General features: G+C 64.6%; 1 protein-coding gene across 1 annotated transcript in view; it reads right to left on the bottom strand.

Moving 5' to 3' along the window:
* Window positions 1-332: 332 nt before the first annotated feature.
* ADGRB1 (adhesion G protein-coupled receptor B1) overlaps window positions 333-12,169 on the bottom strand; it is a 93,973-nt gene continuing 82,136 nt past the window's right edge. Inside the window, 7 exon segments of the mRNA XM_031669793.1 lie at window positions 333-1,120; window positions 1,605-1,712; window positions 1,864-1,899; window positions 2,729-3,456; window positions 5,987-6,026; window positions 8,375-8,470; window positions 11,997-12,168. Of these exon segments, the coding sequence (XP_031525653.1) occupies window positions 923-1,120; window positions 1,605-1,712; window positions 1,864-1,899; window positions 2,729-3,456; window positions 5,987-6,026; window positions 8,375-8,470; window positions 11,997-12,168 (1,378 nt within the window). The 3' untranslated portion in view covers window positions 333-922.

The raw sequence follows: 12,169 nt of genomic DNA, 5'->3' as shown, positions 1-12,169 counted from the left end.
TGTCCCCACTGAGGGGCCTCAGAGCTGTGTGAAGCTCATGTGCTGAGAAGGGTCAGGAGGGAGCCAAGGGCACCAGCACTTGGGGCTCCCTGAATATTCCCAGAGCCCCAGGGAGAGGGGACACCTTGGGAGCCACACGGCCGCTGGCCTGGGAGCCCAAGGCCCAGACGTCCAGGCCCAGGGCAAGGCAGGAGCTGCAGGGCCCACCTGGCCTCCCCAGTCCTCCTGGCCCAGGGATGAGGGGACACCAAGGCCAGGCAGGACTTCACCCCAGCAGCCAGGGCTGGGCCAGGACACCGGGCCACACAGAGGGAGACCACACAGAGAGGACATGGGTTTTTAATTCTTTTTATTGAAGAAAAGAAAAGGAGAGAAAAAATAGATTCCCCCCTGCTTCTTCCTCGAGGGGGCTCAGTCCTGCCCCTGGGGGCCGTGAGGGTCGGAGGGCTGTGCTCTCCACCTGGGTCTAGGAGGGGCCCAGGGCCCTGGAAGGTGTAGGGGGCTGGCTGCTTCCCAAGGGATGGGGGTGTTTAAAAAACGGTGCCAGGCCGGCCGGGCCAAGCAGGCTGGTCCTCCGCAGCAGGAGCTCAGGTGGGCACCCTGGGACGCTGGCCGCACTGGGCCTGTCCATGGTCCACAGCCGTCTGCCCATCTGCCCGCCGGGCCTCGGCCCGAGGAGGGCAGAGTCTGAGGCACCTTCAGCCTCTGGTGCCCTGTGCCTGCTGGCCGGGCTGCCTCCTGTCCTGCATCTGGCTCTGGTCCCAGCACTGCGGGCCCTGTGCCTGGCCGCCGTCTGAGCGCCCTGAGGCCGGGGCGCGGGCCTGGCCCGCCGCCCGCGAGCGTGTCTGTGCCCGTCTGTGGCAGGAGCGGGCGGAGCAGCATCCCTCCTCCATGGCCCGGTGCGTGGCCGCCGCCCACCCGCTCAGACCTCGGTCTGGAGGTCGATGATGTCCTGGCCCACCAGCGGGATCGTGGCGCCCGACCTCTCCCACTCCACGCTGCGAAGCTCCAGCGGCGACGGCTGCAGCGGCTCCAGCTCCTTCTTCACCCACGTGGGCGTCCCGTGGGCTTTCCGGAGGCTCTCCCAGGGCCTCTTGTTGGGCGTCTGCTGCTTTTCCGGCTGCTGGGTGGCCCAGTAGTGCAGGAGGGGTGGGGGCCCGGAGGGAGAGCCATGAGCCCGAGGAGCGGGGGGAGGAGGCAGACACGAATCAGTGAGGAAGGGACGGGAGGTGGGGGACAGACAGGGGACAGGATGAGGCTTTCAGGACAAGAGCCCAGAACAGAGCTGGGCAGCGGCAGGCGCAGATCCTCTCCCCAGCCTTGGCAGAGGTTGCGAACCCCATGGTCGGGTCAGGCTATGGGGGCCCTGCGCTGGATTGGCTCCACCCTAATCCAGACCCCTGGCCCCAGGAGCAGGCTCATGACCGCTCAGCTCCCAGCATGGCCATGGCCTCCAGAATCTGGCATCGCAGGGTCAGGCCGGCCCTCAGGGACAGGCAAATGAATGAATGAATGAGTGGATGAAGTGGGCAAAGCCAGGGAAGAAGGGAGACGAGGCTTGACCTAAGGGCTCTCCCCACCCCGCCCCTCCCTGCCCTTCAGACCTTGCTGTCCGGGCCCAGCACCTCCTTGTCCTTCTCCGCTGCGTGCTGCAGCTTCCGGTTCAGGTCCTGGAACATGTCTTGGTGCCGCTTCCGGGTGTGCATGATCTTCTGCAGGCGGGGTCTGGACAGTGAGTCCTGGGCCAGGAGCCCACCCTGCCCGCCCTGCCTGTCCCCTGGCTCCTGGGGGGCTGCCTGGCCGTGTGGGAGCTCAGAGCACATCTGGCCCTAAGTGTCTGGGGGAGGGGACACCAGGACTCACCTCAAAGTCCAGTTCCGCATACCGCGACTTCCGCCGCTGCAGGGAAAAGGGGTTCGTGAACATTCGCCAAGGGCCCCTAAAATCTCCTGACAAGTCCACGCCTCTCCCTGCCTGACACCGAGGGCATCAGGGACTCACTCATCTCATCCCTGCCTTCAGGGACCAGGCCAGACCTGGGGGACACGCCTGGGGACGCACGGAGGCAGCTCCTCCAGCTATGCGCTGGGTGCCAGCGAGCAGCCCCAGGGTGGGGCTGGGGTGTTCAGCTCGCCTGCTCACGACTCACTCCCCAGGATCAAGGAGACCTGAACTTGGGGCCACATGGCTGGGTTCCCCGACAGAGAACTCGGGGCCACATGGCTGGGTCCCCCGACAGAGAACTCAGGGACACATGGCTGGGTCCCCCAACAGAGAACTCAGGGACACAGGGCAGCATCACCAGAGGCCAGGAGCCAGGTGGTGGGGACAGGCTCCCCTAAAAACCACATCCTGCAGGCCGACTGAGGCCAGGTCAGCTGCAGGCTCCAGGCTGACCTAGGCAGGTATGTGCTGCCAGGCTGCCCCACGGGCTGGACTAGCGACTGTGCAAGGTGCAGGTCCTGCTTCGTGGGTACAGACTGTGGATCCCTGAGCCCCTTTGAAACGGGGTGAGACCACGCTGCCAAGCCTAGGGTGGGGACCACATGGCAGACATACTCAGCACACCCAGCAGGGCCAGGGGTGGGGGGTGCAGCTGGGAGGCAGAGCCAGCACGCCTGGGTCCCAACACAGTCCGCCCCGCTGATGGCATGGGGGTCCCACCCAGCAGGGGTGACCCAGCTGCTGCCATCGCTGGCTGGGGTGCAGCCCACCCCTGCCCCCTCACCTCCAGGGAGCTCACAGACAAGGTGGCAACATTCTCGTTCTTGGTGCTGGGCCCCGTGCTGGGTCCCGGATGGGCCGCAGGCTCCCCGGGCTCCCCCAGGCTGGGGGGTGCTGGCTCCAGACTGGGCGGTGGGGGCAGGGGTTGCTGGGGAGGTGGGGGAGGTGGGGGCGGGGGCGGGGGGGGCGGGGCAGGGGGCGGTGGGGGCTGGGCAGGGGGCGCCTCAGGGGGCCCGCCACTGGGGGCCTGGCGGGAGGGTGGGCTGCGGGCAGGGAGGCTGGCCTCGGGTGCCGTGCTGAGGTGGATGAGGCGGGTCTGCGGCATCTGGTCAATGTGGATGCTGTACTTGGGCTCCTCCTTGGGCTTGGGCCGCAGCGTGGCCGTGGCCGTGGGTAAGATCACGTAGCTCGTGTCCAGAGCCTTCTCCTGGGCCCGGCTCAGCTCCGAGTCCAGCTTCTTGAAGATGTCCCCGTCACCGACGAAGGAGGACTTGGGCGCCTTGTCCCTCTTGAGGGTCAGTGAGTGGTTGGGGAAGTCGGGCAGGGGCCCGCCGGGATAGCGGGGTGAGCCGTGCAGGTGCAGCTTGGACACGTTGGCCGGCAGGCTGTTGAAATTGGTAGGCGGCCCCTTGGCATGGGCCAGCTTCAGCTTCTCCTCCTCGGGCAGAGACGGCCGCTTCAGTGTGCCCGTGATGGTGGCTGTACGGCAGGCCGCGATGTCCTTGTTCAGCACTGCAGGGGCCGCGGGGGAGACAGCGGGGACAGGTGTGGGGGTGAGGACAGCGTAGGACGGTCCCCAGCAGGAAAGCGGCCCAGTCTGCCCTGTGAGGCTGCCACCTCCTGGGAGACCCCGGCCAGGTCCTGCTGGGTCCCGATCTCAGGGCCGACTGCAGGTACCACCCTACCCAGGCCTGGTGCTACACCCCCTAGGGTTCCTGTGTCCTCAGATGAGGCTGCCACACAGGGTGTCCCTCTCCGCCAGCCCCAAGACGACAAATGGCTGCCACCCACACACTGCCCTCCCCAGCGCTGAGAAGAGCAGGCGAGGGCGGCCTCAACTCCCGGAAGCACAGGGACACAGGCAGAATGGCCTGTTCTTGTGGCAGAGCCCAGCCGAACCCCAGTGCTCCCAACGCCCATGGCCCTGGGCCTGGTGTGGTTGGGGGACAGTGTGGGGGAGCCCAGTGGTACTGAGTGCAGCCGTGAGGCCCTGGCCCTCTGTCACAGCCCTTCCTGCATTGCTGCCCCTGGGGCCTGCAAGCCTCCCCACTCTGCCCTGAGGGCCTCCCAGTCCCTGGAGAAAAGTCCCCATACCCAGACACCTCTCGATTCTGTCTCTGGTCAGCTGCAAGGACCCCAGCTGCCCTGACCTCTGAGTGGGGCTCCAGTTTGCCCCCGACCTCCTGTCAATGAATCCAGCCCCTCCTGGTCGGCAGAGAGCCCCAGGCTGACCCTCACCCAGCCGCCTGCCCCTGCCAGAGGGGTGCCCACCCTCCACATCCCTCCTTTCTCCAAGCCCCAGTCTCCAAAGATCCAGACCCTGGGACCCTTCCTGGGAAGCCTGGCCTGGCCCGTGTCCTGCCCTGTGCAGGCTGTCAGATGGTTACCCACACACCAAGCCAGCCCTGGATGCCTGTGTTCAGCAGCTGCTCCCTTCAGCCACCTTGCTAGGCACACAGGCCCCAGGGTCACCTGCCAGGGGGCACTCACTCTCCCAAACACAGGCTTCCCTCTCCCCCTCAGAGCTCGGCAGGGTGTGCTCCTGGCCCCGTCCTCTCCTCCACCCTCTGGACGGCAACACCCTGCGCCCATCTTCAGCCCTGCCCCCACCATCCCCACCCGAGAGCAACCCGTCATCCTCTCCGTCAACCCACAGGCCCCACCCGGACGGCCGCAGCACTCTCAGGACACACGTCCCCAAGGCCGCCCCACCCCGCACAGACCCTGGGGCTCCCGACCTCCCCCACACCTCACGCTTTGCTTCCCACAAGGCAGAATGAGCGCCTGGCCTGTGAGGGATCTGGATGCCTCCCTCGCATCTGTCCAGCTCAGGGCAGAATAAAAGCCAAGCTCCCCCCAGGCCCAGACCCCTCGCTGGTGCCCCGCCCACCCTCCTCCTTTGAGGAAGCTCCCAGACACTCAGCACCAGTTGCTCATGGCACATCCACTAGCTGCGTGTGATCCAGAAGGCACCGCACACAGCGCACGAATGAGAGGGAACCAGGGGCCCAGAGAGGCCCCCACACACCAAAGCCACCTGAGGCTCCAAGTCCTGGGGCCACCCCGTGGAGAGGCTGTGGGACTGGATCACAGGAGACCCCAAGGGGGCAGAAGGTGCTTTTTGTCCAGCTCCCATTCAGCCCAGCCCTGATGTCACCTCCGCCAGGAAGCCCTCCTGGGGCCCAACTGGTACCAGCACACACTCCCCACCTGGGGCTGTCCCAGCTCCTCTGCCAGGGCTGTCTTTAGAGAACGTGCTCCTCAAATATCTAAATGACCAGAGGGTGCATGGTCCATTGGCCTCTCCACAGCCCAGAAAGCCACCGCCTGTCACTGCCTCAGGACCTGGTTCACAGAACAGTGGTGGGGGCAGAAACAGACCCTCCCAGTCTGATGCTTGGGGATGGGCGGCAGAGCTTCCTTTATTGGGCAGTCATTCCCTTTTTGCACTTGGTTCCAGGAAGCTCAGCACCGGCCGAGGGCTCCATGGTGGGTCCTTCTCCCCGCCTTCCTCTTGCTCCCCATTGTCGCTCTAGCCCGAAAGCCCCACTCACTTCTCCCCCTGCTGGGACTGGTAATGAGGAAATGAAGGTGGCACAGAACACAGGTGCTAGAGGGGGGGCAGGCAGGAGGTGGGTGGGGGGAGGGGCATTGGGGTGGGGCTGTGCTCCAAGCTGGAGCCACGACAGAGGAAGAGGAGATGCCAGGTGGGCAGGGGAGGCAGCCAGGGGCTACACGGGCACCTACCCCGTAGGAATGCCAGGGCGGTGTTCTGGAAGCTTCTGATCATGCCCCGTGGACCCTCCTTCGGCCTTGGGGCGTGGGCGGGGGTGGGAGGCAAGGTGGCCAAGGTCGCTGCCTCGGCTGGGCCCCCAGGGCAGGTCCCCTGGGTCCGGGTGGGCCTGATGGTGTGGCTGGGTGTGGGTGGGGGCGGCAGGGGTGGACAGGGATGAGTGATGTGGGTGATGCACAGGTGGAGGCATGGAGTGGGGCTGTGCAGGGGATCGGGCTGGCACTGTCCTCTCACCTGTCGGGCGCTCACCTGATCTACAGGCCAGATCCACATCCTTCTCGAAGTCGGTCTGTAGGACAGAGACGGCAGGGCAGGGTGAGCGCCTCTGGGAGCGGGGCTGTGTGCACGCGTGCACAGATCGCTCAGGAGGGCCACGGTGCTTCGGCTGCCCCAAGGAACCCCCATCCACGTTCACAGCCCAGTGCCCACGTGGGCGACCGCGCCTCCCTATGCGCTTGCCTGTGTGGCGGGCGTTTGCGTCTCTGGATGGATGCATGTGTGAGTGTGAGCGCGCATGCGTGCTTATAGATATGTCTGTGTATAAGTGGTGAATTTGTGTCCCCGTGTTTACGTGTGGATTTATGTGTTTGTAAATGTGAGAGAATGCGTCTCAGTGTTTGGTGCATGTACGTGTGTGTATATCTCTGTATGTGGCTCTGTGTGTTTCTGAGGTTGTGTGCGTGCACGCACGTACGTGTGTGAGCCTGTTTGTATAGCACACGTGTGCTCTCTGCAAGGCGTCTGGGGAGCTGAGGACCTCCTGCCTCCTCCGGTCTCATCTCTCCCCCTAGGCGTGGGCCTGTGGCACCAGAACTCTCACCCTTGGTCCGCCACATCCCTCCAAGGGGGTCCTACCCACGGGCTGGGGAGAGGCGGTGGAGGGGGGTTAAACATGCAATTCAGGGCCAAGGCCAGCACCCACCGCCTCAGGCAGCCACAGCAGGCTGACAGTCAGCTGGGGAAGCAGCAGTGGGCGGCCCAGGCACACCCTCAGGGAGCTCAGGGCCTGCCCAGGCCTGGGGCTGTCCTTCTCCAGGGGCCCTGGGGCTCCAGGGGACAGGCCTGCCCTTCATCGAAAACCTGGGGGTTTCTTCCCTGCAAATGCAGGGGTTGGGTTGGCTGGAGACAGTGAAATCTTCCCCCTGCGATCAGAGGTCAGGCCAGGAGAAACACGGGGGGGGGAGGCTGTGTCCCAAAGTGACAAGCTAGCCACTGGCGGACACCTGCGCCCTGGCCGATGGAGATACTGTGGCATGGAGCCGTGAGGGGCCTGCCTGGACGTCACCTGAGAGCTGAGGTGGCCGTCTCACCAAAGGACCTCACCCTCACCCGGGGCTGGACGTGCCATCTGTCCAGGACAGGCCCTGCCTGTGAGCTTCACGACCACCATGAGATGGCCAGGCACCCCGGGACCCTGGGAGCACCTCCCGCATGCCAGCCGTGCAGAGTTCACCTGGGGTGTGGCCTAAGCCCAAACAGGTGGCCCGACAGGGCAAGAGTCAGGGAGAACTCCCTGGAGGAGGGACCCATGGGAGCGTGCAGGGTGGGAAACCCCTGGGGTGGAAGCTTGGAGGACTCCCTGGAGGAGGGACCCACAGGAGCCTGCAGGGTGGGCAACCCCTAGGGTGGAAGCTTGTATGAAGGACACAGGGGCAGGAGCAAGACCAGCACAGCTGCGGGTTCTGCTTAGCACCAGGCCAGGGAGTGGATGTTGTTCTGAGGCCTGGAGGGTGGAGAAGGGGGCCCGGCTCCACCCCGTGTGCCAGCCCCCGGGTGCTGAGGCAGGAGGTCTAGTGACGGGTGTGGGTGGGAGCAGACTTGGTGACTAAGAGCCCACCACGGTCCTGGCTGGGCCCCGGGGGCACAGGGCTGCAGGAAGAAGATGCTGAGGTCAAGGTGTGAAGAGTTGAGGCTCCATGGGGGGCTGCTGGGGGCCCTTATGTAGGAGCCGCCACTCGGGCCGCCCTCCCAGGGCCTGTGCGTGTCCTGGGAATGCTGTGCTGTAGAGAGGCGGGCCCCAGGCGCGGGCAGGGGTGCAGAACACAGGGCTGAGGACACCAGGACGGGCAGGGCGAGGGCAGAGAGCCCATAGAGGGTGAAGGCAGGATGCCCAGGGGCCACCAGGGAGGGCCACCACCCCTGCAGGGGCTGAGGCCTGGGCAGCACCCAGGGAGCACCAGGGAGGCAGCAGGTGAGAATACGCAGGGTAGGGGCAGGGGATGGGCGGGCTAGGCTGGACTCCTAGGTGGCAGCTGAGCAGGACACTCCTGGGTGGCGATGGAGGGCGATGAGGGTGGGCCTGGGAGGCGTGAGGATGGGGACCTTGAGATGAGGGCTGGGATGCTCAGAGGGCGGTGTCCAGCCAGACAGGCACCGCTGCCAGCGGGGGTGAGTGTGGGGTGGACGCAGCCTCCGCTGAGACCTCCAAACTCAGCTCAGCCCTTCCCAGCTGGAAACCCCGGACCAGGGGTTCCACTTGGCGACCCTCAGTTTTCCCAGCTGCACACTGGGTTCAGAGCTCCTCTCAGCAGGGCTGCTGGGGCCTAGGGGAGCTTGGGGCACGGTGAGGGCCTGGAGGCACCCGGCAGGGGTACAAGGTGGGTGGGGCAGCCTGAGTCCCCGGGCCCTGAGTCCTACCATGAGCTGTGCGTGGCCGTTCTGGAAGGAGCCTCCCGAGTCCCCGTTGCCCTCCTCCTGCCGGTCAACCACACGGCATTTCACAGCGTCCTGGACCTGGAGAGGGAGAGCCGCGCACCTCAGTGGTAGCCACGCCCCTACCCTGCGCCAGCGCCAGATCAGGTGAGCAGGATCTCCGGGGTGGGGGATGGGGGGGCGGGCATCTCAGGGAAGGGCAGGGCCCCCCAGCGGGAGGCCTCCTCACAGGGACACCTCTGGTCTGCAGGGTCATGACCCACTGGGTGGAGAAGGGGAAACGAGACCCCAGGAGGGGAAGAGCCTACCCCTCCCCTGAGATTCTCTCTACCGAGCTCCCAGCCGCCGAGAGCTGCTGCAGGCCCTCGGGCCAGGGTCCGCCTGAGAGAACCTGCAATGACCTGCGGGGGGCCGAAGATGTCCCTGGGCCCGGTCTGCATCTCCAGCAGTCTCAGCGTCGTTGCCGCCTCTGAGCCAGTGGAAAGCCTGGCCCTCAGTGCCCTGGGAGTGTCCGCTGGGGGCGTGGGGTGCTGTGCCAGGGACCGTGAGCCTGGCCCTTCCCCACAGCCACCCCACTGGGAACGGCACACTCTGTCAGGGGGATTTCACCCTTCACGGCCACCCACTCTTCGGGGGGACAGTGGTGATGACGGCAGCAGGCTCTGTAGGATGGGCTACAGAGGAAGACCTACCCAGCGGCCAGCACAGAGCTTATGGACAGGGAGCTCCCAAGGAGGTAAAGACATCATCTAGGAATGTCAACTGTCCCTCCCCTGGGGCCAGCAGCCACCTCCTGCTGGCTGCTCTGGGCAGCACACTGACACTCCGTCCGGTGGTAACAGTGTATAAAGGAATCCTTGGGGGTGGGGGGGTGGGGGGGGCATGAAAGCACAGAGGGCTTCCTGGAGGAGGCATCCAAATAGAAGTTGGCAGAAGCAGAAAGAGGGCAAGCTGGAGCTCCTGGTTTCCAGGCACCCACCTACCTACCCACTCAACCACGGACCTGTGGCCCCGTTCCCTCACCCAGTGCTCTGCTTCATGCTGCTGGGGGGCTGAGGACACCCAGCCCACCCCTCTCATCAGGCAGATGGGGACCGAGGCCCAGAGTGGGCGAGAGAATTGTCCATGGCTTCACAGCTGGTCAGAGGCAGGGCCAGGCCTGGAAGCCAGGGTCTCGCTGGCCTCTGACCCCTGGACACCAGCTAAGGACTCCAGGCCGCCACGGCAGGTGTGCCTTCCTGCCATCCTCTCCCTCACGGACTTGCCCTGCAAATGCCTACTGGGCACCTACCATCTGCCCGGTCCCACAGGCAAGTAGGGAAGTGTTCTTTGTGGGCGAGCAGAGGAGCTGGGGCTCCCCAAGTCCCTCCAGTACCCTCTCCGGGAACGCCCGAGCCAGCCTTAGCCCAGGAGGCCCCGGCTTCATTGGTAGACAAGGGACTGACTTGCCCATCTGCAGGAGTGTCCCAGGCCACAGGGCTGGCTGGGCTGCCTGGCATGGCCTCCACCTGGCCCAGCCTCCTCAGCACGCCCTGCAGCCCTGGCCACCACCCTTGAGGCTGAGGACCAGGGTAGGGCTCGAGGCCCCTTGCTACCAGGCCCAGGCGGAAGCCCTCTCTGGCCAGGACCTTGAAGGCCCTGCAGCATGCAAGCCACACGCAGGGGCTGGGAGCTCACTGGGGGCTTCAGGGAAGTCTGGCCCTGGTGTCCTCTGTCCCCAGCCACCATGGGAGCATGCCGGGTCCCCTCCTTCTCCGACCCCATGTGACAACCATGAGGCTTCTTGCACATCTGAGACCCCCAGCGCCAGCTCTCTGCTCCAGGTGGCCCCGGGCTCTGCCTGCCTGGAGCTCCTCCTTTCCACTGTCTCCTTTGCAGCTCCCATCACCGGTCAGTTGGTCCTTGGGGATTCGCCTAGTTGCTTGAGAAATCTCTCCAATTTCCATCTTTTCTATTTTGTGAAACATTTTGCCTCCATTTTCCTTCTACTGAGTTTTGAGCTGCTCTCTGTTTTTAATTTCCACAAGTCTCTTCTTGTTCCTTTTTCATAGGCTACTGTTCTTGTTTCACAGAAGCCAGGTGCTGAGGGCCAGGAGTGTGGCCTCAGAGAACTGCCTGGCCTCAAATCCCAGCCATGGTGACAAGCTCCCATGATGAGCTCCCTGGAGCTGTCCTGTCTGTGGAACGGAGCAGATGGCACCTGCTTTAGGAGGTGTCGTGAGATTCACTAACATGAGTTCATTGCTGGGGCCAGGGCCTGGCCCATGTGTTGCTCACCAGGGTGAGCGACTTCTCCCAGGTGAGGATAAGGAGGGGTCAGTGAGGTTTCTCCTTCCTGGGCTGCCTCTGTCCCCACGCTGTTTTCCTGCTTGTCTGGGTGGATTGCAGCTCTAACAGGAGCTCTGCTGTCCTCATGAGGAGCCGCTGGGATGTAAGTGTGGAGCACTGTCCAGCTGGTGGCTGGCTGGTATGGGAGCCATTTCACTGCTGGACATCAGAACTCCGGCTCTTCCTCCCATCTTTCCTCGAAATCAGATTGCCTCGAGAGGGGTGTTCACACCTCCCTGCAGAGGTTTGGGTCTGGGAGGCCAGAGCTGACACGTGACCCAGGCTCAGCGTGTCCACTTCCCCACTTGTCTCCAGGTGGCACCCCCATCTTCAGCTGTGCCGGCTGCCCCAGGCCAGAGCCCCTCTGTTCACTCTGCCCAGAGAGTGAGGCCCAGGCTGGGGAGGCCAAGCAGGGCAGCCCTGCCCTTCCAGGCTGGGATGGAAATCGCCACCTAAGGCCTGGAAAACCAGGGCACCCACGCCTGACGTTCCTGTGGCTGCCAGAGATCCTGGGGAGGCAGCGGGTCCCACTCCTGCCACCCTGTCTGGCTCCCTACAGCTGGCCGAGGCCTGAGCTGTCTCCAGTCAGCTGGGGCTGCACTTCTCATCCTGCTTCTCCACCTGCCAGCTCCCCTGCTGTCGGCTTCTCCCGAATTCTTCATCCTTGGGAACCTGTGTACTTTTCAATAGTCCCTCTGTGGTCTCTCCAGGGGGAGCCAGGAAGAGGGAGGTGGCCACCCCGCTCCTGGGCCTTCCGCCGTTCTGGTGCTGATCTGGAAGCTGGTGTCCTCGTCCACTGAGGTCGACATGCAGCTTTCCCACACTCCAGCCTCCGCAAGAGCATCCTGATTATGGCCACCAGGTGGTAGCTGGGATGTAGTTTGGTGAAAACCTTCTAGTGACACCTTCTGGAAAGATCCAGAAAACGCCAGAAGCAGGAGTCTCTATTGCCCTGGAAGCTGTCTACTTCTGCTGCTGGCTTCCTTGCTCCTGTAGGCCCCTTGAGGATGGGGGCCCCATGTCCTCCACGCCCCTAAGCCAGGTGCAGGGCATCCTTGGGAAGGTGCTGCACTGCCTGGGCCGCTCCCAGGGACAGTAGGGGGGACACGCTCACCTGCAGACCCCGCTCTGTGGACCACCGAGGCCTGCAGATGCATCAGGGCCATGGACACTGCACCTACCCACAATCTCCCTGCCAAAGTCCTCAGGGAAGGAGGAGGCCACCCGGCAGCCCCAGGACCCTACAGGAACCCGGCCCGACAGAGGCTGTCCTACCCACCTCTCTACGGAGGATACAGTGCACCATGACGATGACAAAGCCCTCCAGCGAGTCGAAGACGGCGAAGAGGATCTGGAAGAGGGCGGAGCGGCGGTCGGTGACGGCGAGCACGGCCGACATCCAGGTCAGCGCCAGCAGCGGCAGCACCACACAGGAGCTCCACAGGGAGGCCC

The sequence above is a fragment of the Papio anubis genome, chromosome 8 (genome assembly GCF_008728515.1).
Source record: "Papio anubis isolate 15944 chromosome 8, Panubis1.0, whole genome shotgun sequence".
NCBI lineage: Eukaryota > Metazoa > Chordata > Mammalia > Primates > Cercopithecidae > Papio > Papio anubis.
This window is presented reverse-complemented; position numbering and strand designations above follow the sequence as displayed.